Source organism: Hippocampus guttulatus, chromosome 3 (assembly GCF_054856545.1).
Source record: "Hippocampus guttulatus isolate MCC_2025c chromosome 3, RoL_Hgut_1.0, whole genome shotgun sequence".
In the NCBI taxonomy this organism is placed as follows: domain Eukaryota; kingdom Metazoa; phylum Chordata; class Actinopteri; order Syngnathiformes; family Syngnathidae; genus Hippocampus; species Hippocampus guttulatus.
In genome coordinates, this window is record NC_141263.1 from 9,915,641 (window position 1) to 9,941,842 (window position 26,202).

Below are 26,202 nucleotides of genomic sequence, written 5' to 3' on the forward strand. Positions count from 1 at the left end.
GACATGACAAAAGGAATTGAAGCATATTTTCAGTAACATCAGTAACAGGAGCATCAAATACAGAACCATAGACAATGCACCCTCTACACAACACGGATACATAATAAGGAAGAGCATAAAAAATTACAGCAAACACATTAGGTGTCACGGGTATCTGAAAACGTTGAAGGGATTCCTGATAAATAAATAAAACTCCTTAACCGTTGAACCATTGAATCATCCAAATAATATGGATTTGTTCTTTTAAAGCCAATGCTTGCTTATAGAAGGTTGACAAACGAACAGGGATTTTTTAAATGTTGTAATTACATACCAAGAGAAACTTCAATCAGGTAATTTTAGAAAAATATACAATTCAGACTACAGTTCCAAACTGAGTGGGCATTATTAAAAATATGTCCAATCCAGTTAATCTTGAAAGTGTTATTCAAAGAGTCACACTTAAATATATATCTATATCCCGTTTCTCAAATGTATGCATAACAGATTTTTTAATGCAATGCATTTTATCTTTCCATTTTAAAAAAATGAAGAGCATCTGATCTATATCTTGAGTTTTGTATTTATTTGATTTTTTTTCGAAATGCACTAAGGAGTGGCACCCAAATTTCGTTGTATGCTATACAATGACAATAAAGGCGATTCTGATTCTGATCTTCAATTGTCGTACAGTATTAACGCGCAATAAAAGGGCATAACAAGTGACATTCTGGAAATTCCTTCTGCTTTAGTTTTCTGAGTTCTATCGCTTAAAGACAGATCTCTAAGAAGCCAGAGATTGAATACTTTTCTTTTCTCAATAATCGGTGCAAAATAAGAGGCCAAAGTGATGTCAAGTTGATTGAAACGGTGCATTAATGTTGTTTTTGTCTCTCGGGGTGCAAAGCGAGTTGAGTGCCGCCGTGTGGTCGGAGGCCGTTTTTGTTGCCACAGCGGTCGGGAGACAGAAAAATGGCGGACATCGAGAAAATCAGTCCTGACTCCTTCCCCTGTCGAGTCAGCTGTTCGGCCAAAACGTTGTTCCAGGGGAAGCTTTTCATTCTACTTTGCATACTCATAGTGGACTCCGGAGGAGCTACAACCCACTGGGTTGTCACGGAGGACGGAAAAATACAACAGCAAGTATGACAGCTCATTGAGCCTTTCTCGCTTCTATTAGGTGGCTAGCTTGGAATGCTATCTATGTTAGCTTTATCAGTAACATTTATTTATGTATTTTGTTCGGATAATGTAGTTTCGTTGGTTTATTTGAGCGATGTCAGAATATGATTGCCCACCTTTCTTAAGTCAAAATTCCCGAGAAAGTACGTCCTTGCAGCCTTAACGATTTATAGTAAAGCGCAGCCCTCACGGGAGATAGTAGGTAAGCGAGGTCAAGATGACCAGAACATATCGGGCTGTCTGTTACATTGTTATCAACTAAGATGGTGCTTAAAAAAGTCACACTTGCGTTTTGTTTACGTGCCAGCCTTGAGAGAGAAATTAAACAGACTCTCACGTGATACAACTGAACAATGTACACTGTGTCGTGAGTGTATAATTTTGTTTCAAGTTTGATGTTTAATTACTTTCATGTTACTCAACTTGTAGGTTGATTCGCCTTTGAATCTCAAGCATCCGCATGACGTTGTGATCTTCATGAGACAAGAGTCTCGTGTTGACTACCTCAAGAAACTGGAGGTGAGTGAGTTTTGACAGTGTTCAAATAACTCTGTCACTGAAAATTATCTGGAGTATTTCTCTACCTAAAATTCAACATTATACGTTTATACGGTTTTAAACACATTTGTTTGCTCTATATGCAATGTTGTAAAATCCCATAAGATGGTGCCAAATTCCTGTCTGAACGGGAATGGTTCATTTGAGAGACAAGCTTTGTATACTGTACTGGGGAGGAGCTAAGTTTAGCCTGGGTTGGTAGTGGATGTTAGGAGACTTTGGCAAATGTTCAAATGCTTACACACTTTGAGAATGATTATGTTTCAGGGTGATATAAGATGATTTTGAAATAATTGTAAATGTTTGAGGGTCTCAGTTTGTGGTCTAAGGATAGTCTAAGATAGAACTATCAGCAGTTCTAAAAAAAAAAAAGAAAATTGTGGGGGTGTCAAGTTCTCCTGGGGCTTTTGACTTCACAGTAGGACTTGCTATTTATTATCAGGGGATTACTGTGTTTCTTTAAAATAAAAGCTATTATCTCTCAAACACTTAGCTGACTGTTTGTATCTTTTCAATTTTGAGCAGAAGCTGCTAGTGGCACAGAAAATTCACATTGAGGAAAATGAGGACAGAGACACAGGACTGGAGCAGCGACACTACAAAGAGGATGCAGACTGCATTATGGCCAAAGTCCCTCTTGGTGACCTTGACCTGTATGATGGCACTTATATCTCCTTAGAGAGTAAAGACATTCGGTAAGCCATTCTTATGAAAGAAAAGCAGTTCCTTTCAAGAAAGAGTGTCGTGGAATGTCATGGAAGGCAGTGTTACGTTCACTCTTCTGACTGTTGTCTGAAACACAAAGGATTCAGGGCACCATCTAAGTCTTACAAAAAGGCACAGTGACTAAGATAATGTACTGTGTATACTGTAAGTACTATGTTTCTCTGGATCACGCTGTAGATGTATAGCAAGGGTTATTTGAAAATGATTTGTTCTCTTCCTCCTTACTTTCTTGTAAAATTGTAAAATTAATTAATTTTACAAGTTAACTTTACTGTTGATTTCCTGAACAATTGTATCATGAACTTAATGACTTGTACCACTGCCCTTTTGTGTGTAGCCCCGAAGACTATGTGGATTTACTCTCGGCGCTGCCTCCAGATCTCGAAAAGCCAGACTGTGCAAGGGTGTTGGAACTGCCTTATAGTATCCATGCATTCCAGCATCTCAGGGTGAGTATTCTGGTCAGCTTGTCATCAGTTGCACTTAACTGGATCTCTTCATTTTTAAATGAATGTACTGTGAAACAAATTTATATTTGCATACTGTATGTCATGACTGCTGCAGTCCAATTGGTTTGTCTCCTGAATGTTTTTATTAATCAGGAGATCAAGCTTGTTTGGGGAGTTTTTAAAAGCGAAAGTGACAAAGACTAAAAATCCACCTTTTGCCGAACCCTTAATTCATAAATATAAATATACAACTATAATACATATTATTATAATTAGGGTCCTAGCAGTGAGTGCTTCAAAGTCCCAATTGGTTTTTGTAGTTCTTTTTTTTCTTTGTCTTTGTCTTCTGCTGGTAATGATGGTGATGATTTTTGGGTCTCCAAAAATGCATGAAAACTCTCCATATTCTGCATACTCAAAAATACAGCTGTTTACCTAACACTATGAATAATTTTAATGATTATGATTATCATTTTGGCCATGATCGTGCATCCCAAATATCAACGTATTTGTACAAGGTAATTGTACTACTAAGAAACACAAACTTGTTATTCAAAAATGTCCTGGTATCTGTAAACTACGTTCTATAAATGTTAGCAGACTTTCTGTCATGTAAAGTAATAAAATAACATGTCTGTATTCTTTCTGGTGTATTGCAGGGTGTGCAAGAAAGGGCAAACCTCACCTCCCCATTACTTTCAAAGGAGGACCCAATTTATGGTTCTTTGTCACACAAACTGGGCCACAGTATAGATGTGGTGGGCCATCGCATCCATCAAGCATTACTGAGGGTAAACTATTTGTTTTCTTTTTTTTGTTTGGACCCAACGATGTAAAGGGAAAACTTTTGGCACTAAAACATGAGCTCTATGTATGAATGTTTTTTCATTTGTATTTGTCAGCAATGGAAAGAGCAGTTTTTAAGTCTGACGGAGAATTAAATTTGCAAGGATGATACGTGCTGTCATTGTTAAATTTTCATAAACTGCTGCTGATTCAGCATGTCGAGTGCAATCCTTCCAAGAAACAACAGTCTTTACAGCGTACTTCAATTTAGTCAAGGTCAGTTAGTGGCTGATGCGGGGCAATCAGGTTATCCTAGCGACGTTTCAAAATAATCATCCTCGTCCAGTTATGAAATGGACTACTGTCAGTGTGTGTGTGTGTGGGGGGGGGTGCACGTCTAGAAGTCAGGGCAGTAATCCAACCAAAAACATAATCATGCCTGTTTGTATGTTCCAGAATACATCATCATGGGTGTTGTACAACATGGCTTCATTCTACTGGCGTATGAAGAACGAGCCTCAAAGGACAATGGATTGTGTGGCGCGCGCTCTGCACTTTTCCCCTAGGTAGCGTCAGCCTCATCACAAGGTCCCTGCTGGATGTTTTGATTGAGTGTGTTTGTTTGAGAGCGGCCACATATGTTCATATTTCCGCATTCTTTGTGTGTAATTAGGCATCACAAGGATGTCGCCCTGGTTAATATGGCCAACATCCTGCACCGCGCCCATTTTTCAGCAGATGCTGCTGTTTTAGCCCACACTGCCTTGGACCTGCCCTCGGACCTGTTTACCATTCACTACACTTTGGGAAACATTTATGCTGTAAGTTAAAAAAAGACCATATTACTGCATTAGTTACAATTTTATCTTAAACACCAAGGGTCACACTTAATATTATCAATAGTCCCCCCAGGAATTTGCAAAGAAAAAGTGTTGATTCTGAGGGGAACAACCCTCATTCTGCAGAGAGCAATTCTTGATTCCACAGGCATTTAAAAAACAACCTCAAATTAAGTTATAAAGCAAATTCATGTACAAATATAACAAGATTTATTTTAGGAACTGATTTGCAAAACCAAAACACTGAACATTGTAATTATAAAATAATCAACATCAATATTCTCTTTTTTCATCCATTCATCCATTTTCTAATCCGTTTATTCTAACAAGGGTCGCGGGCGTGCTGGAGCCTATCCCAGCTGTTTGGACAGGAAGCGTGGTGCACCCTGAACTGGTTGTCAGCCAATCACAGGGCACACCTAGGCGAACAACCATCCACACTCACAATCACACTTAGGGACAATTTAGAGTGTTCCATTAACCTGCCAGGCATGTTTTTGGTTGTGGGGGGAGTACCTGGCGAAAACCTATGCAGGCATGGGGAGAACATGCAAACTCCACACAGGAAGGCCAAAGCTGGAGTCAAACCCTGCACCTCTGCACTGTGAGGCAGACGTGCTAGTGTCCCTCTTTTTATTTTATTTTATTTGCCTTTCTTATAAAGTGCAAATTATTTCACCAAATTTTGGGTTTGACGCAGAAAACTGTTATTTCAGCAAAGATTTAAACCAAATGTAAACCACAGACTTGACTTGGATATTGGAAACTTACTGCATACAATATCTAATAAACAGTAATTCAGCCATGCAGACAGTTCATTCATTACTTGCAGCAATGGTGTGACGTCATCTTTAATAGACATCTCCACAAAATGGGATTGCAAAGCCAAAAAGTTAGCACAAAAATATTCGGGGTGTTTTGTGTTTCTTTTTTTCTTTTTTTTTTATGGGGGGTGTCAGTGTAATCAGATATGCTCATACATGTGCCTTTAGACAGGTACATAGCATGACCAATGGCCAGCCTTTATAAACTAAGATGAGAAACAAGGTCTAGGAAAGGATAGGGCTTTTTACTGTTGTGTATGAAAACTGTCGCTAATAAGCGATCTGCAATCTACACATTTGTTTGTTCCAACATTCTCTGCCCTACCAGATGCTTGGGGAATACAACCACTCAGTGTTGTGTTATGAGCAAGCATTACAAGCTCAGCCAGGTTTTGAGTTGGCCTTAAGGAGGAAGCATGCCGTGCTCTGCCAGCAAAAGCTTGAGCAGCGCCTCGAAGCCCAGCACAGGTACGCACTGGTGCACATGTCCATTTTAACAATGGTAAAAAGTAACTATCAGTAATTGTAGTTTACATTCCTTTATTCATGAAAAATACAGTAATTAAAATCTGTAATGCTAATTTTATGGACTGTAAGTACATACAGATGACACGAAAATGTATCGTTCGTCGTTTTCTGGTCGATTTACGTGCCCTATATTTTTCTTTTGGCCACTCAAACAACTGTTTGCCTGAATGTGAACAGTGCATCGCCTCACAGCGCTCAGGCATTTCGCTGAATAACTCGATAACAATAGCAAAGAGCAGTTAACGGGGTAATCAACAATGCATTACAATGGATGACTGGCGACTCGGCATTCTGTAAATGATGTCACTTGCCTGAGATTGCCGAACAAAAGCATTTTTGTTGTTCAGCGCGTTGCTATGGGTGAAACTATGAACTTGGGTGAGTTGCATTAAAAAAAAAAAAAACGAATGAGAATATGTTTGAAATAGTTTGTGCCCGATATTAAAATAAGATAAGAAACCCTTTATTAGTCTCGCAATGGAGAAATTCCCAATTCACAGCAGCAAAGTTATGAAAGGAAGAAGTAGAACAACAAAATATAGGAGCTGCAGGAAAGGCAGCCACTCTCGCGGCGCCATTTTGAAGTCAAAATAACAAAAATAACACAACACAACAGGACACAGACAGTCGTGCAATCTTCACCACTTTTCTGCATACACTTTGTTGTCTGAAGCAGTTATAGATGAAAGAGGAGAGGATCAAAGTGTCCTTTCACCAGTGGGTCAGATACGTCATGCTGAAAATGTGCACACGTCTGCTACAAGCTAAGTTTTGAAAGCAAACACGAAGCTGTAGCGTCCATTGACGAAAAGAGATGAGTTCACTTCTCCTGTCCCACGTAATCCGCTTCAAACTCCAAGCCGCGACTCCCAGTTCCAAATCCGCATCGGCGCTCCGCGCTAACGCTCCTTTCTTCTCATCGTCGGCTCCTCAAGACTTACATCCATCCAGCCGCAGACTGTTCAACAGCACCGATCTCTCCGCTGAACAAAGCGGGGCTGTGAAAAATGCTGCCCATTACAGGCGCAAGACACAAGCGCCCCGGGACTGTCCAGCAACGACAGTCAAATGGCGCCGACATTCCTCCCAGTCAAAAACAGTGCTGGTATACCCATGCTGCCGAGAAGGCGCAACCACCAAGCACAGAGTCTCCTCCTTGATGAATGTCGTGGCCAAAAAATGCTGAAAAAAGTCCACATCAGGTCCTCACGACGTAACAACAAACACAAAGTGACAAAACAAACACAAAAACAACAAAAAAAAAGCAAGGCTCATGAGAGCACTTGCTGACGGCTGCCTACTCGGGCGCCATCTTGACTTCAAGGTGGTTGTCATTTTCCCGTGATTTCCGAAAAAATTTAAAACAAATGACATGTATTAGTTTAACATATTTGAATTGCGCCACTGAGAATCAAGTACTTTTTTTCAGTGAACTAAACCTGTCTGGAAGGGACATGTCAGGCTTGTTAAACTGGTATCCGTGTATGGTGCTTTTCTGCATATGGTGCTATTTACAGGACAGACGCACAGTATAGGAACTGATACTGAAAGCGGTATCAGCCACCATTAGTTCAGTATTAGCTTGAAAAGTGCTTCTAGGCTATAAGTACATATAGATTACGTTTTTAATTGCTTACATTTTACTGTCACTTGAGTGGTGGACAACCATATCTTTAGTTGTAAACAGCACTTGGGAACATTGAGCGGAATATTTTAATACTCTTCCACCAAATGTTATCTTGTGTATTTGGTTTACATGAAATAGTTTACTGCATAAATATGACTTCACTGCAGACAATCTCAATGAACAGTAAACCACCAAGCAAACAAGAACATATTACTGCCCTACTTGCCCTTGCAAGAAAGAGACTACCTTTTCTCTTTTTATATACAATCATGTGAAAACACAAGTGGGCAATGATGCATTTTAGTGATGACAACTATTCTAATTGGTGTTATATGTATATGTAATTATGTCTCTTTTTATAGATCACTGCAGCGAACCCTGAATGAGCTCAAGGAATACCAAAAGCAGCATGACCACTACCTTCGCCAGCAGGAGGTGCTAGATAAACACAAGCTGTTGCAGGAAGAGCAGATCCTGCACAACATTATCCATGAGACTCAAATGGCCAAAGAAGCCCAACTTGGTAAAATGCTCATTGAAAGTTTGTCTTCAAATATAAAACTTTGGAGGCCAAAGTAATGATATTGCATTAAAGTGATGTTGTGGCATTCGACAGCGAACTTACCATTGAAGTGAAAAATAACAAACCTTTTTGGGCTTTCGTATAAATACAATTGTTTGAATCTAAATCATAAGTATGTTATTGGCACAGGGAACCATCAAATGTGCCGCCTGGGTCATCAACACCAAAGCCTCCACTGCTCGTTTGATCTGCCTGTGCGCTATCACCGTGGTGACCTGTTTGAACATGTACATTTTGTCCAAGTAAGTGTGATATCAGTTTTGTCTTGTTGACTTTGTTTGGACAGATACTGTTGTGTAAGACAAAGGTCCAATTTTTCTCCAGTGTGGCCAAGTTTGGTTATGTGTCAATTGTTTACATAAAGATATGTACAGTGAACACCCACACACTTGTGGTTTATCAACTGCAGATTTTTATAATTTTTTTTCTCCCAAATATTATATTAAAAAAAAAGAGTCAGGGATGGGGGTCGCCAAACCCTCTATTGATGATATGTCCCTGTTTATTCTTGAATTTGTATGAGTTAAAAAAAATGATATACCTGGTTGTCAGTAAACTAAGCAGTACAATGAAGAACACTTTAAAGACTCTTGCCTCCCTTTCCTCATAGTTTGGCGAAGAGATATCAGTGGCATCCAGTGTGGCACTTGTGTCTGATCACAGTTCCAATCAGTCAACACACAGCCCTCAGCTCCATCCTTCTGTGTCAGGTGACCAAGATCCTGTTGCCGCCCTTTGGAGCAGTCCTCATGATGACACACAGGCAAGACTGATAATTACACTTGACTGTACTCGAGATGCTTATCCTCGCAAGGACTGCGGTCATGCTGGAGTCAATCCCAGCTGTCATCTGGCAGTAGGCGGGGTACACCCTGAACTGGTTGCCAGCCACTCGCAGGGCACACATAGACAGACAACAATCCACACTCTCAATCATGCCATGCAGAGTGTTCCATTGGCCTACCATGTATGTTTTTTGGAATGTGGGAGGTACCCGAAGAAACCGATGCAAGCATGGGGAGTACATGCAAACTCCACACACGAAGGCCGTAGCCCGGAATTGAACCCTGGACCTCTACACTATGAGGCAAACGTGCTCAGCAGTTGATCACCGTGCCGCCTTTCCCTTTTTTAGTATAATGTGGAGTCTGCATATGTTCTGGTTAATCATTGCTTTTGCAACACTCAGACGTAATGTGCCCCCCCCCCCCCCCCCCACAATTAAAAATGGTTACCATTTGTTTTTATGACATCAGTGACATGCATTTATCCAAGTACTGCAACAATCAAGAATTATAGAACATTTTACACACCCAATGTTTTTCTTAGTTTATATGTTTATATGAGCTTCTTACATGGAAGTGAAGCCAACCCTCATCCCATCCCACATATTTCTGGCCAGTATGCATTTCATTAACGTGGTGAACTGCACTTGGAGGGTCTGAAGAAAAAAAGAAAAAAAAGAAACAATTAACGCTCGCCCATACAAGACAGTATAGATTCTGTTCTATCCCTTGGGGGCTGCACTTCATCACCAAGCCACCAAATTGCACTTGTCATCTAGGGTGCTGACCCATGTATGTTGCACAGGGGACACATTGCTAAAAAGAATTTTCCCACTCACGGTTAGCTAATCTGTACATCCCAAAAAAATGTGCAAGGAGTCTTAACTTTGGCTATAATATAATGTTTCGACATTGTGTTTCCATGTTTAAAGGTGGCTCTGGGTCATCCAGTTGAGTTCCAAGTCGTAGGCAGAGCTTCTCTGAATTATGGGGTAGTTATCTAAAACATCCCACCTGTTCCATAAAAGAGGGGCAGAACTGGAGAATGACTTGCTTACCGACACATTATCAGGGATAGACATCCAATGTACCAAAAGATTTGTTCAATTTTGTGGGTGGACCGGCTCTTTATCCAAGCAATTAAGGAGTCAAATTTCCCTAATATGTCCCCTTTAATTTTTGTTGAAATTTGCCACTGTACATTAGGCTAGGTCTAGAGTAGTCTTTCAGTAAAACTGATTTCACTTTCGTGTTTCTTCTGTAGGATGTGCAGAAGTTGTTGTGGCCACAGAGGTCAGACTGTGATAGTGAATACCCAACTGTCCCCCCTGCGCACTTGTTGCCGACATACCACCTATTGTCTGAAACGAAGAGTCACAGGTACGTACCCATTCAAAATCTGCGAATATTTTGTTGATTGATTGATGATGTGCTTCAAGTGAAAAAATATACGGTAACTAATTGTATTTTATCTGTTGCCATTCAGCCCAGTGGAAACTCTCCTCTATGGGAGTCATAGTCCTCCTCAAACTGTGACCCTGCCAGAGTGTGGTTCTCTCTCCCAAGCACATTCATCTCCCCTGCCTGCTTCACTTGACTGGCTTTTGGAAGACAAGATACTTCCAGATCCCTTTGCCTCCCAGGTCTCTGTCTGCTTTCCTTTTTTCTGGGTCTTTATAATTAATACAAAACCACACTGTCCGATGTAACATTGTATTTTGCAGTTGTGTAAAAGTCAGCAGAAACATATCATTGTGTGTGATTACAGATTTTGCAGTTCCAGAGTGGTGGTTGGACATTGGAACAAATTGGTTCCAGAATTGCCGAAATAATGAAATTAGTGAGCAAGCTTTGCACATGTTATCTTCTGATAAGCTGATCTTGCAATGTGTGCGTTATTCTCATAAATATCATGCACACTTGACATACATATATCACATAGTCCATCAAAAAACAGCAACAATTTTATTACTTCAAATATTTCCACACTAAGAAGGTATTGTTTGTTAAGGACCAAGTATCCAGCTGGCACATCTACAATGAGGCATCTCTCTTCTGGCGGGCCCAAGGAAACGGCAGTCGTGCCCTTCAGTGCCTGCGGCAAGTGTGGATCAAAGTCCCTCCCTCGCACCGTCATTTGCCCCTCACAAATGCTGCTAATTTGCTGCTGCATTATGGATTGACCACCCACTCACAAACGCTGGTGGAGCAAGCGCTGGTTTACAATGCAACTGAGGTAGATACTCATGGGAATGTGACTTTTTTATAATGTTGTAGTAGTCGCATTTTTGGGCTCATTGTCATAATTCCAGTACTTAGGCAATGTGTCTCCTGATTGCACCCCATTTATTAATATGCACACTAATTAGTAGAATACATTATCTTGGTCAAGTCAGAATAACCCCCCCCCCCCCCCCCCCCCATTTTCCCTGGAAAAACTATATCTTATGTTTCTGGGCGTTTTTTTTTTTAAAGGATTTTGCAGGATTTTTTTTTTTCTTTTTCGATTTGTGAATCAAGGTCCAACGGTTAACGCATTGACCTCACAGTGCAGAGGTCGTGCATTCGATTCCGGCTCCGGCCTGCCTGTGTGGAGTTCGCATGTTCTCCCCGGGCCTGTGTGGGTTTTCTCCGGGTACTCCGGTTTCCTCCCACATTCCAAAAACATGCATTGGGAGGCTAATTGAACACTCGAAATTGTCCCGAAGTGTGAGTCTCTGTGTGCCCTGCGATTGGCTGGCAACCGGTTCAGGGTGTCCCCTGCCTACTACCCGAAGACAGCTGGGATAGGCTCCAGCACCCCCCGCAACCCTTGTGAGGATAAAGTGGATCAGAAAAATACCTGTTGAATCAAATACCTGTTGTAAATTTTGCTGTTCTGTTATCTAGAGAAGGTCAAATTTAGTTCACGCGTCATGGCTGTAATGCATTTTAGGGACACTGGATGTCCCTATTTGGTTGTATTTATTTATTGTAGGTGTCCAATATTAATATTTCACAAAGATAAACCAATTTAATATAACATTTCTAAATGATGGTTTATTAAGGGGGTAACATTTCAAACCTATACGGCCCTAATTACCCTACAAACCAGCAAATCTTCCACTGAATGGCTCAGCAAATTAAAAAAAAACAACAACCCTTAATCGATGTTTTTTTGAATAGTCAAAGTCAAGATATAAATCCAAATGACATCCTTCCGTATGACCTTGAATGGGCTAGTCATGTTAAAAAAAAATGAAAGAAGAGTGAGTCAAAATCCCTCCATGCCAAAGATCACCAGTTATTGCAAACGCCTGTTTTGTTATTGCTGCCATGGCTGGTGCAGTCACTTATTCGGTTCAGGGGACAATTAGGCCTTCTTCAGACTGCCAGCAAAAATTCAATTTTTAGCCCATCCAGACTGAAACTGGGTGACTATTTTGTAGCTCCAACAGTCACAAAGCACATAAAACAGCTACCTGTGAAATGGCCAGTAATGTGGCCCAGTCTGAAGAGAGCCAAATCCGATTTGGACACTAAAAACAGGGTAGACACTCAGCCCTAAAAATTGGATTTGAGGAGGGATTTTGATCTGAATCAGATATGCCTGCAGTATGAACATAGCCTCATTTCATATGGGGATAAATATTTTTCCCCCCCTAATAAATCACCATTTAGAAGCTGCATTTTACCGGTATAATTGCTTGGATTGTCTGTAAAATATTAAAATTGGTTTTGATGTTTGGTTTGAGTGTTCTAAATATGCACACACAAATCAGAACCAAGTATTTGTGTATTTCCCGGTATGTGTATTTGCATTGTTAGAAATAGACCTACTTGTGTTCAGTCACCAAAACAAATGTGAGTATTTGAACATCTCACCTTTTCTCCCACCAGCCCCATGCACTCTTCAGCCTGATGAGCTTGCAATTGGCTCAGGGCAATGTGACAGGAGCTATGGCCTTGTTTCGCCACACGCTGACGACAGCCGTTTCCTCCTCCACTTTCTTCTCATCCTTTGCTGCCTGTGAGCAGTGCCGCACCAGTATGCCTCTTCTGCGTTGCCTGCAGTTTTATCCCTTCCTTTACAACCTTTCAAACCACCAAGCCTGCTCACGTGAGTAACTTTGATGCAAAGAAAAATGTTGTTGATGCTAACAAAAAAGTAACTTTACACTACCTGTGGGGGTGTGCCGCAAACTTAAGTGTTAAGAGAGCTGCAACATAATCTACTTGAAGCACTAACAAATGCATAGTTATTAAAAACCATTAAAAAAGTAATTGCTTAAAACGTGCCAGGACAGAGGACTATGTGGTACTCTATTGTGGATATAGTATTGAGGGAACTAAAACAGAAACCATTGACACACTTGGGTGTCCAGAATGAGTTGCTCCTCCATCACTGTATAACACCTGAGAACAGTTCAATCAGTGGTTGGTCGTTACAATTAAATAACATTTCAATGTTATTTAAATTCCCACTGTTATGTATTGTGTGTTATTCAAGCGACTTGGAATCAGGCCAAGTCCCCTGCTTTTGGCCGCCAGTTGGCAAACAATGTACCTGGCCCTCTTGGGCCCTCCTTCAGGTGGTGACCCTGTGGGAAACGGAAACCACGTTATTTCTTAGGGCAACTTAGCCCATTATTCCATCACTCCCTAATAATTTTTGAAACTAGTCCAAATGTTCACAAGGCCATTGTATTGTTGACTTAGAATGTGACACTGGCTTGAATAGCATTTAGCTTTGTCTCATTGTTGGAAGAAAAAAAAAAGCAAACTTAAGACAGGGAGCCATTACTTAACCATTAGAACATGATATGTCTTTTGTTGCTCTTTCACCCAGCCATGTATCAGGCAGGTTTCTTCTCTTATATAACCCGAGAACACCCCAGTGCTGTTCCCTGAAGCTGTGAAGGTGGCAGTGAGTACAGCACTGAGTGTATAAGTAGTAGTTCACACTTCTGATATGAGCACAGACAACACATGCGTACTTCTTGAATCATGTCAGTGAGACTGAAGTGAAAAGTGCTTTGAGGTAGCGAAATGTTTCCACTCAATTATTTAAACCTGCTGGAAATAGCTACGGCCAAAATTAGATGTGTCCAAAATTGTGCTTTCTGTTGCCAAATATTCCTCTCACAAAGCACATGCACTATAGGGTATATACATGACACACACTTAGGATGAAAATATTCTCAAATTGATGGTGTTGTATATCCACGTCATGACATTTTAATCAGACTTTACAGTTCCTCTCATGTTTGACATTGACAGCAGTTTTCTTCAACCAGTGTTTGATGTTAATATTTTAAAACAGTATTTAACTTACATACATTTTTTAACACATCATTAGATAATTTATTGAAGCAGATAACAAAGAATCATATTACTAGATCATTTCATGTTAGGAATTCTTTGTCTCATGCCTTTACCTGAATGTGTGTTGATGCAGAGGGTTCCGCTTGTGGTGCTAAGGACGAACTTGCCATCCAACTGGAGGAGTGGGGTGGTGGAGAAGAAAAACAGGATGCATCTTCCATTTCAGCTACCAAGGACTCTTTGCTCTTTGAAAGTAAGAATATGATCTAGAGACACTGTCAATGACTGTGGAAATCAAGGAGGATATTTTTCTAGCATCCGGTGGGAGCCCATAAAATCTTAATCAGTAACCACAATACCATGCGGTATTCATTGTAAGGTAAGGCAAGGCAGCTTTAATTATATCGCACATTTCATACACAAGGCAACTCAATTTGCTTCACACAAGCAAAGACGTAAACACCTACAAGCATTTACAAGCACTACAGTTGATGACATTCAGAAGCAACCCAGAGAAAGCAAAAGTAAAACATACTAAAAGAACATAAATTGACAACATTTAAACACATCCACAGAAAAAAATTAAACATTTTAAAGTTAAGTAGAAAAATACGAGTAGTTTCTGAAATAACTACAATTTAAAAATATATACCTGTATATATTTAGAATCGATCCCGAGAACAATTTGGACCCAGACAATAACTTCTTCCAGAACAAACAAAGGGTAACAAACTCTGACTATTACCTGGATGCACTTTCAGTAATACACTTAAACAGTAGAAGTCTCTATAAAAACTTCACAAAAATCAAAGAATACCTGACTAAATTCAATAAATTTAAAATAATTGCCATATCAGAAACTTGGCTTGATGAAGATAAAACAACTGAAATGCAAATAGAAGGTTATGAAATGTTTGCAACTAGTAGGGAAAACAAAAAAGGAGGGGGGGTTGCAATATATGTAGACAAAGCACTTAAATGCAGTAAAATCGAGAGATTGACAAACACAATAGAAAACCTAATGGAATGTCTAACCATTGAAATACATAATAAAAAGGCATCAAATATCATCATAAGTTGCATCTATAGGACACCAGGATCATGTATTGACACATTCAATAAAAAACTAACAGATATGCTCAGTTACAACAACGATAAGAAAACACGAATAATATGTGGTGACTTTAACATTGACTTATTAAACCCAAATGGACACAAAAAAACAACCGACTTCATAAATACTATGTACAGCAACAGCTTTTTCCCAGTAATCTTGAAACCTAGCAGAATAACAGTTGACACGGCCACATTAATAGATAACATATTTATAAATAAGATTGATCATAAAATGGAAAGTGGACTTCTCATTAATGACATAAGTGACCACCTACCTGTTTTTGCAGTTTTTCATAATTATTTTGATAGAAAAGCTAAGTCAACAACTCACATAACAGAAATAAGACTAAGAACCCAACGCTCCACCGATGCCTTTAAGCAAGACCTAGAAAAACAAAACTGGACCGAGGTCTACTCAAACGAAGACCCAAACACAGCGTTTGAAGTATTTCAGTCTACCATAATCTCCTTATATGATAAACATTTTCCATTAACTAAAGTCTCCAAAAAGTATAAAGACCCAAGTAAGCCATGGATAACGAAAGGCATAGAAAACGCATGTAAAAAGAAAAACAATTTATATAAATTGTTTTTAAAATTGAGAACTGAAGAAGCAGAAAAAAAATATAAGACCTATAAAAATAAACTAGTAAATATTATAAGAACTAGTAAAAGAGATCATTATCATGCACTATTAGAGCAGAATAAAAGTAACACACAAGAAATATGGAAGATACTTAACCAAGTAATCAGAAATAGTCCTAAAAAAATGGATTATCCAGAGTATTTTATCAAAGGCAAAAATACTATTTTGGAAAAAACTGCAGAAATAGCAACTGAATTTAATGAGTATTTTGTCAACATCGGCAGTAACCTAGCAAAACAAATTCCTGATCCAACAAACTTGTTTGAAATAGATAGATATGTAGAAAAAAACTCCTCCACGATGTTCCTTACTGCTGTAAAACAAGAAGAAGTATCAAATATTATAAAAACTTTTAAAAATAAAAAGTCAACTGATTGCTTTAATATTGATATGACAATAATAAAGCAGATTATAGAATATGTAGTGCGACCTTTCACGCACATATGCAACCTGTCATTCAAAGCTGGTATCTTTCCATCAAAAATGAAAATTGCTAAAGTTATTCCAATCTATAAAAGTGGAGAAAGACATCGGTTTACAAATTATAGACCAATATCACTACTACCACAATTTTCAAAAATATTAGAAAAACTATTTTCTCGCAGCCTTGATAGCTTTATACAAAAGCATGCGCTGTTAAGTGAGAATCAATATGGCTTCAGGGAAAAACGGACCACCTCAATGGCAGTTATGGAGTTTGTGGAAGCAATAGCCACTAATATAGACAACAAAGAATTTACTGTTGGGGTTTTCCTAGATCTAAAAAAAGCTTTTGACACAATAGATCACAGTATATTATTGAAAAAACTAGAAAGATATGGCATTAGAGGTGTAGCTTATAAATGGATAAAAAGTTATTTAGAAAACAGATATCAGTACGTGCAACTCAACAATAAAAAAACAAATCAACTGAAAATCACTCACGGAGTTCCTCAGGGGTCAGTGCTTGGTCCAAAACTATTCGTCTTATATATAAATGATATCTGCAAGGTCTCAAAACAATTTAAATGTGTCCTATTTGCTGATGATACAACTTTCTACTGTTCTGGAATAAATCTGAAACAGCTCCTGACAACCGTAGAAAACGAATTAAACAAATTAAAAAACTGGTTCGACAGAAATAAATTGTCACTTAACCTGAAAAAATCGAAGTTAATTGTTTTTGGCACAAGACCAATCAAACACCAAGCTAAAATTATGGTAAACTCAATTGAGATAGAAAGAGCGTATGAAACCAAGTTTCTCGGATTAGTAATAGACTCAAAACTATGTTGGAAGCCACATATCGATAACGTAAAAAGAAAAATAGCCAAAACCGTAGGGATCCTCTACAAAACCAAGGAAGTGCTAAATAAGAGATCTTTGTACACATTATACACTTCATTATTATTACCATATATGACCTACTGAGTGGAAATATGGGGAAATGCCTGCAAAACAAACACACTCCCTATTCTCAACCTACAAAAAAAAGCAATTCGAATTATTAATAGATCAAAATATACGGAACCCACAAATCCACTATTTATCAAATTAAATACGATGAAATTTTATGACTTTAAAATCGCCCAATTAATGTACAAAGCACACAATAACATGCTCTGCCAAAACATTCAGAGGTTTTTCGAAATTCGAGAAAGCAGCTATGATTTAAGAGGTACCAACTTATTCAAAAAACTCAAAACAAGAACAAACATCAAGCAAAGAAGTGTATCTATCAAAGGTGTTAATCTGTGGAATAATCTCGAAACGGACCTGAAAATGAGTAAATCGCTTGCTGAGTTCAAAAACAAATTCAAAAAATAGTACAAACAACCTACATCAATCAGAGTTTAAATCATAAATTCAAAACATTAAATATAATGATAAATCAGAACTAAGTTGATAAATAGAGAAAGGTATATAAATATCCATTATGAATACAAGTGAAAATTGACACAAGAGTGTCAGGGTGTGGAAGTATATAATCCCGATACAAACCAAAAGTTGTAAAAATATCACGGTTAAGGGTAAAGTATGAGCCTTAATGGAGACTTCTTTCTTCTTACTTTTTTCTTTTCTGATTGATATAAAAATGATTAGATATAAACACATAACGGGGTAGGACTAGATAAGTTTTTTACTTCTTCCTACTCCCTTGAACATAATAACTGTGTTGAATGAAGATTGATTTCTTTCTTTTTACTTTTTTTATCTACCTTTTTTTCTGTCAAATTATTACTGTATATATGTTTTATGTTCAATAAACAAACAAACAAACAAACAAACAAGACCTTGTGTGCAGCATAACAGCAAAATGCAGCTTCACCATGTTTACTTAAAATTTTGGGCTCTGCTAACCTAAGTTTGCAGAGATCCCAGAGCCTGAATGGGCTTATATTCAATCAGCATTTCCTCAATGTATTCAAGAACCAAACCACGGAGTGATTTACAGACAAGTAGCAACATTTTTAAATCTGTTCTACAGCTAACTGGCAGCCTGACCTTAAACCGAGCTTAAACATGTGCCATCTACATTGTTTTTAAATGGCTCCTGTTTTTGTCTGGTCGGTTTAAAAATGTACCATAAAATACAATGTTTTTGTACTCCAGCCGCTTAATACTCTTTGGTCACGGTTTTATTTGGGTTACCTTATTTTTGTATTTCATGCTAACATTTTTTATTCTGGAGTCTTTTTATTTTTTTATTTTTTTTCATTCTTATACAGATTCTGTACTTTTAAAGGAGACATTTTGTTTTGTTGTTCACAATTTCCAACTATATTAATAAAGTCTGTGACATACATTTGTCAAAAGACCTCAATTAATTGCATAACACTTTACACCCCTTTTTGTATGCCTCCCAGAACTCACCCTGTTTGGAGGTTGTGCCCGTTTCATTAAATAAGCCATTGTTCATCGTTTCAGAAAAATGCAGCTTACAAAATTGCTAAATTATTTAATTTTACACTTGGTGGTTGGACAGGCACTCTAGAAATCAAAATATTTTCATCCAAGCAATTAAAAGGTAAATTGTCACCAATACCAGCTACATTGTGTAGTTGTCACTTGAACTACAATTAGCACAACTGTGCCCAATTGTATATTGTGCAGTCTGTTTTTGCTGCATCAAAGTAATGTCTACAATTCCAAGAGAGCATTGCCTTAAATATTATTTGATATGATTGTAATTTCTGTTTCTCTGCTATTGATACACAGAGGTCGTCTTGGACACAAATGGGTCCGGCGAGGCTGCAGGAAAACGGCAGCCTGCTCACTCTTCTGCAGGGACGACCCCCTCACTCGCAGATGGAGGGGTCGAAGGTGAGGAGGAGTGGCAGTTGAAGGAAGACCTGATGGGAGCGTTCGAGGGGGCTTTAGATGTCGGTGGCAAACGAGGTGACTTGCGGGGAATCCGGGTGCTCAAGAATGACCGTGTGATGGGGCCCCGTGGTGGTGGAGGCCCATGCTTTGGAAACTGTGAGGATGACGAAGGTTCAGAATGGGTAACGCCACATGCTCCTACTGTATAAAATTTGCCATATTGGTAAGCGATGTTAATAAACCCCTTTTTGATTGTGTGTGATTTTGGTTTTTCAGATCACCTTTCAAGTAAAGAGAGTAAGAAAGGCAAAGGTGGGTGGGAGTGAGAATGTGGCCAACTCTGATGATAGCCAAGGTGGGGAGCCAGTGTCTGAAGGACATTCTATTCTGGAGATTAGCGGACCGACTATTCCATCAGCAGGTCCTCCAGGTACCACAAAATTATACCAGGGTGAATGAAGGACGAGTACTAACGGCCACAAACTCTCAACCCATTAAACAACCTGTACATCTTGGCCTTTTTCTTTGGACTGGGCAGGCCGCTGGAGGGACTATACAAGTCTTGGATGGCCAGGGCCAGAGGAGTGTCAGCGCACACGAAGGGTTGACCTCACCACTGCAGCAAGCACCTGGCTAGCTGTGTCGGCCAAGAACATCGAGTAAGCTTTTATCCTGTGCCATTTTATCGCGATGCTTAATTTCCATGTTATCTAACAATGAAGGCGATTGAGCACTTGAGTTTTCTGTTGCTGGTTGTTAGCACAGATATGCTATTTTACAGTGAAATGGGTTTTGCACTTTTGTGTATGAGGTAGGCACTTGCTCAAACTTACTTCAAACTTTTCGCCCAGGCTGTCTTGGAATCTTCTCTCTTAAACTATTCCAGATGTCATTTGCCTGTGAAAGCATTATTATTGCATTTGTATTACATTTTAATTATACAACTTATTTTAAAATAGCATCTCTGCCCTGAATAGTATAACAAGCCTATGAAACGGTTCCCATGACCATGTAATTTTATGCCGCTGCGTACACGAGTTCATTGCATGCAGTTCTTAACCTTAACCCGTCGTATGTCAGGATCAGTGTCAACCGAGGACCACCTATATATCGATGGTTTAGGGGTATGACTGTGATTCACCATTTTATTCAACACTTGCTTCCCCCAGCATCACAGAGCACATCGATTTTGCTACCCCACTTCAGGAGCCAGCTGTTGAGCCATTATGCAATGCAAACCTCGCTGCCAGTATGCACACCCTCGACCACCTGGCAGGCATGGCTAATCGAGCCGCCATCCACTACACAGGAGAGAGCCAACTCAGTGAGGTAGACTAACGAACAGTTCAAACACACACACACACACACACACACAAAAGAAGAATCATCTCTGAACACAAAAATTGAGTTATTATAACATGATTTTGATGTCCCTGACGTCAGGTCCTGCAAAACCTTGGGAGAGAGGAATTCTCCTCGCAATCTTTTGAACAGGTGGGGACTAGAATTGCTAAAGTATTAGAGAAGGTAAGTTAGACTTGAAATCCCGTATTGTTTTGTGTTTTTTGTTATTGTTATTGTAAAGTGTCCTTGGGTGTCTTGAAAGGCGCTTATAAATAAAATGTATTATTATTATTATTATAAATCTGAACGCAAAACAAACAGTTATTTAAAGGTCAACGTTGTGTGGTGATGAACTGTTCACATTGAGGCAAACATTTGTTTGAGTGGCCAAAAGAAAAGAATCGGGCACATAAATGAGCCAGAAAATTGGAACAATTGAGTTTCGTTTTTTTTTGGAAAACTTTCCACTCAAAGTACTCTACGTGTACATGGATGTAATCCTGGATGAAAACATTCCAAATATATGGATGGAATCATCTGTCATTGTTTACTACTAACAATGCTGCCGATATAATGTTTTGAGTGGCCAACAACGCAACAATACTACCTTAGTATTGACAATGTACAGGTGTGGATTGCCTTTTTAGAAAGATACGGTAGTGTACATGCATGCTACTGTATTTTTTTTAAGATAGCGTACATTTTACCATGCCTGCGTCCAATAATACAATGTGTCCTGTGTATGTGTCAAATGCAGAAATAACGCCCGTAACTCACACTCCACCTTGTAATATGGTGCGGTGTGAAAATACGGTAAGACACCAACCCACTATAACGTGTGCACTCAATTGTTGTGGGAATGCATGAACTAAGTAGGCAATCCCATCGTGCGCAATTTACAGCACGGCACAGCCTCGGATTGCGAATAATAACGCAAAGCTCATAACTGCAGCCTATATAGTTTACCATTCTTCCAATCCCGATGGGTCATCTTATCAAAGCTTCCCACACAAATCACAATTCTCTCTCTCTTGTTTTCACTTTCTCTCTGTTTTCTCGTTCTTTTTCTCTATTTCTCTCTCTCTCTCTGTCTAATGTTCAGTTGTGTTTAAAAATGTTTTGTTTTGTGGTCAATTGTTCTAAAATGTTGACAAATGTTCAAAATGTATTTTACTAAACATATTATAATTAAGTTATTGTTGTAATTATTGTTACGTTTTGCCGTCATATGGTTTCTGTATTGGTATTGAGATATTCTTTGCAGGTATAGCATCCAAGTTAAAATGTGACACTATAAAATCATGATCAATATGACCTTTTTATATCAGATGTTCAACATATAACATGATGTCTCCTAGAACCAGACATCATGGGTATTATCCAGTATGGCTGCACTTTATTGGAGGGTGAAAGGTCAAGGCAAGAGGGCTATTGACTGCTTGCGACAGGCCCTCAATTACGCCCCCTATCACATGAAGGTAGGTCATCCCTGTGCCTTACCAACAGTCAATGAGATATTATTTCCTCCTCTATTAGGCTGTTTTTTCGAGATGTCCTGATCCGATTACATGATAAGAAACCGGGCTGATCACATGATTTTCAGCTAATCTGGTATCGGGTCTAGTTATTTTCTAAACACTTAAAGGTCACAAAGCTACAAAATAATCCAAGTGTGCAAATATCTAGGCAAATATACTTAGTTTTGTATTACACAATGTTACTTTTTTTTGGTTGTTGTTGGGTGTGACATGCACATGTGTCACCTCCACTGCACACAGCTCACCTTCAGGCACAGACAGAGCGTTGGATTTTCTTCACAGCTTGCTTGGAGGCAGAGGCAAGCCGAAAGATACTCATGAAGAAGTCTGACTTGCCTGACATAAAAAAAGCCTCGCTAGACGGCATCGTGAAAGAGTTGAGAGAGCTGACAGTGTGACAGTTTACATCCAAATGACGTAACTTCAAATAGAAGTTTAATGAGTGTAAATTATTTGTGTTATTATATTATATATTATAATCTTGTTTGCAACTGGTTGCATTTAACAAGGGGTCACAAATCAATATTGCCATTTCTCGATTAGAGAATTCAGTCTGACAATAGTGTGAGGGGAAAACCCTTTGTGCATAACTTCATACATGCTTGTGAACGCCCAACAAACATTCAAGCCACAAAATTTCTTTGACAGTAGCCTTAGCAGCATGCCAGCATCAGATGACGAAGACTTTGCACTGAAAAGGTGCAAAGTTTAACGTTTGATCTTTTGACTTGGATGTTGGGGGGGTATCCACAAATACTGTAGATGAATCTGTAGGTGCCAAACCATTCGCATTTGCAGTGATGACAAAGATATGTTGGTAAACTTACATTACTTCATTAATGTCCTGTTCATTCATTTTGTCCAAATTCTCGTGCCAGGCTAGGGTGAATGGCACCCGTTTCATTGCATTCAATCACTTCCCATTCCGGTGTTAAGATAAATCGTGACCGGTCAGTTTTCTTCTGCTCCAAGGGGCTATGGAATTTGAGAGTCTGAAAGCAAAACAGAAGCTACTGAATCATCATCTAATAATTTGTGAAGTTCCAAGAGATGCCTGCCAGCCCTTATTTAAAAACTCTTCTGAAAACCTGTCTTTAGCAAACCTAATGAAGCAGCTCCTAACGTGTTTTTTCCCCCTGCTTAACCAGGATGTTCCTCTTATCAGCCTGGCCAACATCTTCCAGAATGCTCGTCTATGGGAGGATGCTCTTACAGTAGCTCGCATGGCTGTAGAAATTACTCCACACTTTGTTGTGAACCACTTCACTCTTGCCAACGTCTACATTGCTATGGTAAATCAATCTTTATTTCCTCCCCGCTTGCATCAATTAAGCGGAGGAATCTGTAGGAACACAGAATTTTTGTTTCTTGATGGCAGGAGGAGTTTGAAAAAGCAATGCGCTGGTATGAGTCCACGTTGAAACTGCAGCCAGAGTTCGCCCCTGCCAAAGACCGACTGAGAACCATTCAGTGTTACCTGCTCACCAAGAGGGAACGTCGTCATCCTTAATCAAAGAAGTTGCCAGAATCATGCCCACAGTAGACTAAGAACACACAAACTTAATTGTTAAAGCACGCAGTTAACTTGTGCAAAAAAACAACAATAACAACAACAATAATGGAAAAAAATATTCTGTTCTCTTTTATTCAGCCCATTGAAACTACTACAACAGTTGTTTAAATCACTCAAACATCACAAAGCGCAGCTTATAATATTACTTGCAATTCTGTTCTCCTAACAGTTAAATGTTTGCAAATATGGAAGGGAAGTACAATCTGACTTATCTGCCTCACTGTTGAAGAAGAGGGTTTAACATCCTTGCAAGAGTTGGCATTACAAATAAAAGGGAAAAGCATGTTATACTATTACATAAATACAGCTGCAACAAATGTGTGCATCATGTGGCCAGGAGACAGTGTTGTACTTTAAATTTGTTTTAATGGTTTGTTTTAATTGAAAGGGTAATAATATATTTTGTCCATGAAGCAATTGCTGAGATGGAATGTGGAATGTGCTTCACAGCTCAGTACTAGTCACAGTTTTCAACAATATATTTGCCCTCATTGTTTCCATTCATGAAATGGATGGTAATTTTCGCACTTTTGTCATCATTCCTATTTATATGGGACCTAAAAACTGATTTTGCTCCAAGCTGATTTCACGAAAAATTAGAGAAACTGAATTATGCTGCATTTGCTTTTTTTTAAGGTAATCATCAGGCAAAAAAGAAAATGGATATCCTTCTGGCCATCACAAGTGGAATCTGTATCAAATGTACAGTATTAAAGGCCGTGTGTGGACTTCAAGTCATTGTTTTTGAGTCATTTATATCTTTGGAAAATCAAAAGCACTTTAACACCAAGGTAAAATTAATTCTTGCACTTGTGTAAAACCGCCTCCTTGTAAGCGTGCAATTGACCACGTGGTGGCACTGTCAGACTTTTTTTTAGCAAACTTCACTGACCACGCGGTGGCACTGTCAGACTTTAATTTTTTTTATTTTTGCAAACTTGTATTTTACTTGTACTCACAACCACGTCGGATTCCAGTTATATTTAGAAATGTTAGCGCTATAATGACAAGTGGTCGCTTCCTGTGTTCTTGTATTAAACGAACTTGGCTTTGTCATCGCAAGGTCACCTTATATGTTCATTTCTAATGAGCTAATTGTCTCGAATAGTTTGGCCCTCTTACAGGAAACGATTTTCATTGGATGCGTGCCAATGGTTTGACGTCACTGGAAGCTGCTGAGGATCTACTTCAGTGTCCGAGATGCTTCAAAAATAAACCAAGATTCTAGTGCTACTTTTAGCACATTTTCAAGGATGCGCCTTGAAAATTGTGCTTGCCATGCAGAAGGACAAGGGCGGAAAGGCAAGTATATTGGCATATTGTTCCACATTGTAATGTCATATTACCACTGTTAAACAAGAAAATAATCTTTACTGATTCACCCCCCCCCCCCAAAATAATTCATTGGATGAGAGTGATTATATCATAGTGCCCAAATTCAAAGCATGTTGATTCAATCTGTCCTTAATTCATTTGGACAGTTATACCCACGTAGGTGCAGCATGAGCTTAACATTTTCATTCAATTACTCACACTTGCTTTCATTAAACATGTTTGTACTGGTCAAAATGAATCCAAAGTAGTTTAAATTGTTGAAACATGATGTTAGTAAAATGAAATAAAGGAGAGAACATTAAATGTAATAGGTATACTCTTACCTTCACCTGGCACTTCCATCTATCAATTTTCTAATCAGCTTCTCCTCACGAGGGTCGCAGGCATGCCAGAGCCAATCCCAGCTGTCTTCGGGCAACAAGCGGGGTTACACTGAATTGGTTGCCAGCCAATTGCATGGCACACATAGACAAACAACCATTCACGCTTACAATCACACCTAAGGACAATCAAGTGATCACTTGAGATTCTAAACCTACCATGCATGGTTTTGGAATGTGGGAGAAAGCCGGAGTACTCGGACAAAACACACGCAGGCACGGGGAGAACATGCAAACTCCACACAGGAAAGCCAATTGAGCCGTACACCTCTGTACTGTGAGTTGGACGTGCTAACCAGTCGCCCAACGTGCCACTAACCTGGCACTTGTTTGCCAAATAAATAATAACATATCTCCATGAGGCTACTTGTCTGTCTTTGTACACACACACACGTAAACGTGCACGCACAATCACTCAGAGTCCATAAAGCAGGGGTGGCCAACCTGAGGCTCCCGAGCTGCCTGCAGCTCTTTGGCTGGTTCAATGCGGCTCCCGGGCTTTCACACGACAATTGTCGAAAACGCCTCGGCGAGAGCGCTGCCATTCAAACAACGGTGCTTAAAACACAGAACGTACTATGTCAGCCTATCAGCAATCCTGTTACTTGATTGACATAGAGGGCAACAAATCAGATGACTGAATCACCGCTCACGTGCAGACAACGGCGCGAAGTGCTAACTGCTAAGCTGGTCAGCGAATTGCCTCTGTTTTTAAGGCAGAGGTGCCCAATACGTCGATCGCAATCAACCAAGAGCCAGCGGACTGGTCCCAAGTAGGGGGAGGAAATGGGGGTGGG

At 39.3% G+C, this 26,202-nt stretch overlaps 1 protein-coding gene across 1 annotated transcript; it reads left to right on the top strand.

Moving 5' to 3' along the window:
• The first annotated feature begins 929 nt into the window (after positions 1-929).
• On the top strand, positions 930-24,424 carry ttc17 (tetratricopeptide repeat domain 17). The gene is made up of 25 exons (XM_086106665.1): positions 930-1,122; positions 1,591-1,680; positions 2,245-2,414; positions 2,783-2,894; positions 3,554-3,685; positions 4,137-4,246; positions 4,354-4,501; positions 5,672-5,811; positions 7,861-8,021; positions 8,211-8,323; positions 8,692-8,844; positions 10,131-10,246; positions 10,353-10,509; positions 10,635-10,706; positions 10,878-11,102; positions 12,746-12,965; positions 14,304-14,423; positions 19,131-19,417; positions 19,512-19,665; positions 19,774-19,894; positions 20,405-20,564; positions 20,679-20,762; positions 21,938-22,057; positions 23,266-23,409; positions 23,496-24,424. The coding sequence occupies exons 1-25, from the start codon at positions 952-954 to the stop codon at positions 23,625-23,627; spliced, it is 3,612 nt and encodes a 1,203-aa protein (XP_085962791.1). The 5' UTR covers positions 930-951; the 3' UTR covers positions 23,628-24,424.
• Positions 24,425-26,202: the final 1,778 nt, after the last annotated feature.

Coding starts and splice junctions, on each gene's coding strand:
- ttc17 (XM_086106665.1), top strand. CDS start 952: ATGGCGGACATCGAGAAAATCAGTCCTGACTCCTTCCCCTGTCGAGTC. Junction 4,247..4,353: donor GCTCTGCACTTTTCCCCTAG/GTAGCGTCAGCC, acceptor GTGTGTAATTAG/GCATCACAAGGATGTCGCCC. Junction 8,324..8,691: donor AACATGTACATTTTGTCCAA/GTAAGTGTGATA, acceptor CTTTCCTCATAG/TTTGGCGAAGAGATATCAGT.